This window comes from Arachis hypogaea, chromosome 17 (assembly GCF_003086295.3).
Source record: "Arachis hypogaea cultivar Tifrunner chromosome 17, arahy.Tifrunner.gnm2.J5K5, whole genome shotgun sequence".
Classification (NCBI taxonomy): Eukaryota; Viridiplantae; Streptophyta; class Magnoliopsida; order Fabales; family Fabaceae; genus Arachis; species Arachis hypogaea.
Window position 1 is genome coordinate 39,236,743 of NC_092052.1, and position 2,852 is coordinate 39,239,594.

Below are 2,852 nucleotides of genomic sequence, written 5' to 3' on the forward strand. Positions count from 1 at the left end.
CGGTTTGGATCTGGTTCAATCGGTTTTATCTATTCGGTCCAATCTTGGGCCAAATTCTTCGAAATTAGTGTCAAAATTCTCGTTTTAAAGAGCTTTATCCTATTTCAATATAATATTTTCATTTTTAATTTTCCTTATTAAAATTTAATTTATTGACCAATTATTTACTAATTTAGTGGGGTTTATATCCTACACACCTAATTAAGAATTTTGCCCTCAAAATTCAGATTCAATTACCTGAAAAGAGGTGTAGGTAGTCCTTCTGCATATCTGACTCGAGCTCCCAAGTCTGCTCTTCAATACCAGCCCAACTCCAAGCTACTTTCACTAATGATACTTTCTTTCCGCGCAAACGCTTAATGCTGGTATCATCAATCCTAACTGGAGTTACTGGAAGCGTCAGATCTTCCCTTACTTGAATTGATTCTGGTTTTAGGACATGACTTGCGTCAGGAGTATACTTCCGAAGCTGCGACACGTGAAATACGTCATGCAGGTTTGAAAGATGCGGCGGTAAAGCGATCATATAAGCCACTGGTCCAATTCTCTTCAGGATCTTAAACGGTCCAATGTAACGGGGATTCAGTTTCTTTGTCCTAATAGCTCTTCCCACTCTGGTGGTTGGAGTAACCTTCAGAAACACATGCTCTCCTTCCTCAAAATCCAAAGGATTCCGCCTCTGATCAGCATAACTCTTTTTATGGCTTTGAGCTATAAGCATTCGGTTACGGATCTTCTTTATCTGTTCTGTGGTCTCAGCTATCATCTCAGGCCCTAACAAGCTCCTTTCTCCAGCTTCATACCAACATAGCGGAGATTGACATTTCCTACCTTACAAAGCCTCATACGAAGCCATTCCGATAGTCGCATGGTAGCTGTTGTTATAAGCAAACTCCACTAGGGGCATATACCGATCCCAGTTCGCCGGCTGGTCCAAAACACAAGCTCTCAACATATCCTCCAAAGTCTGGATTGTTTTTTTTGACTGACCATCCGTCTGAGGGTGATATGCAGTGCTTAGGCTCAATTGAGTGCCAAATGCTCATTGAAAGGCTTCCCAGAACCTTGATGTGAATCGAGGATCCCTGTCGGATATAATGGTGGAAGGTACACCGTGTAATCTCACAATTTTCTTAATGTATAGTCGCGCTGACTCCTCCATCGTGCAACTTATCCGAATGGAGAGAAAGTGAGCCGATTTGATTAGTCAGTCCACAACCACCCAAATGGCGTCATAACCCATCCGAGTCTTAACTAAGCCCGGTACGAAATCCATTGCAATACTCTCCCACTTCCATTGTGGAATCTCCAAAGGCTGAAGGGTTCCTGATGGTCTCTGGTGCTCAATCTTAACTTTCTGGCAAGTTAAACACTTGGAAATGTGCAACGCCACATCATTTTTCATTCCAGGCCACCAGAACATCGTCTTTAGATATTGATACATCTTGGTGCTTCCCGGATGGATTGAGAATCCGGTCTTATGAGCTTCCTTCAGGATGCTTTGTCGTAAATCTTCGACATCTGGCACAATAATCTGGTCCTTGAACCTCCAAAAACCATCCTTGTATTTTGACACTCTCCACTGTTTGCCTTGCTCAATCTCCAGCAAAATCTTATACAATTCTTTGTCATTCTGATGAGCCTTTAGGAGTTCAGCTTTGAAATCACTTGAAATAGGTAGTTGACTTAAGCACAGAGTCACAAACTCTTCTCTAACTCCCAGTTTCAAACCTTGGAAAGCTCTTAATAACTCTTCCTCTCGCAACATCATCCAAGCAGCACAAAGAGACTTCTGGCTCAAGGCGTCTACTATAACATTCTCCTTTCCAGGGTGGTAGTTTAACTCAAAGTCATAGTCTTTCAGAAGCCCCATCCATCTTCTTTGACACATATTCAACTCTTTCTGCTCAAAGAGGTATTTCAAACTCTTGTGGTCTGAGTAAACTTAGAACTTAATGCCATAGAGATAATGCCTCCAGATCTTCAGAGCAAACACAACAGCAGCAAGTTCTAAGTCGTGAGTTGGGTAGTTCATCTCATGTAGCCTTAACTACCGTGAGGCATATGTCATAACTTTATGGTGCTGCATCAGCATGCACCCCAGACCCTTCAGTGATGCATCGCAGTACACTTCAAACGATTCACTCGGCTAAAGCAAAACTAGCACAGGTGCAGTGGTCAACCTCTGTTTCAATGCCAGAAAACTTTCTTCACACTCAGGAGTCCAAACGAAAGGCATATCTTTCCTAGTCAGCTTGGTTAAAGGTAAGGCGAGCTGTGAAAATCCCTTAATGAATCTCCGATAATAACCTGCCAAACCTAGGAAACTCCTGATCTCCGTCACTAAAGTTGGTCGCTCCCAATTCATCACTGCTTCAACCTTAGCAGGATCTACTGCTATTCCCTGCTTGCTCACCACGTGGCCAAGAAACTTCACCTCTCTCTTTCAAAATTCACACTTAGATAGCTTAGCATACAGTTTCCTATCTTTCAAGATTCGCAGCACAGTCCGTAAGTGATCCGCATGATCATCTTCTGTCTTGGAGTAAATAAGAATGTCATCGATGAATACGACAACAAACTTATCTATATACGGATGGAAAATTCTATTCATGTAATCCATGAATATTGCCGGAGCATTAGTCAACCCGAAAGACATCACTGTGTACTCATAATAACCATAACGCGTCCTAAAAGCAGTTTTGGGAATATCCTCATCTCTAACCCTTATCTGGTGGTATTCTGATCGCAAATCAATCTTAGAAAACACACCGGCTCCTTGTAACTGGTCCATTAGGTCGTCAATTCTTGGTAACCCGATATTTATTCTTCACAGTAATCTTATTTAGCTG

The 2,852-nt window shown here is 42.1% G+C and overlaps 1 protein-coding gene across 1 annotated transcript; it reads right to left on the reverse strand.

Moving 5' to 3' along the window:
* Positions 1-229: 229 nt before the first annotated feature.
* On the reverse strand, positions 230-1,162 carry LOC112763180 (uncharacterized). The gene is made up of 3 exons (XM_025808916.1): positions 1,065-1,162; positions 632-827; positions 230-556 (listed from the first exon to the last, which is right to left on the reverse strand). The coding sequence occupies exons 1-3, from the start codon at positions 1,160-1,162 to the stop codon at positions 230-232; spliced, it is 621 nt and encodes a 206-aa protein (XP_025664701.1).
* Positions 1,163-2,852: the final 1,690 nt, after the last annotated feature.

What these genes read in the sequence shown, in the direction of transcription:
- LOC112763180 (XM_025808916.1), bottom strand. Translation starts at nt 1,162, where the DNA reads ATGGAGGAGTCAGCGCGACTATACATTAAGAAAATTGTGAGATTACAC. An exon ending in GATCCTCGATTCACATCAAG is followed by an intron (nt 828 to 1,064) that starts GTTCTGGGAAGC and finishes TTTGTAAGGTAG; the next exon opens with GAAATGTCAATCTCCGCTAT. An exon ending in GAGAGCATGTGTTTCTGAAG is followed by an intron (nt 557 to 631) that starts GTTACTCCAACC and finishes GGACCGTTTAAG; the next exon opens with ATCCTGAAGAGAATTGGACC.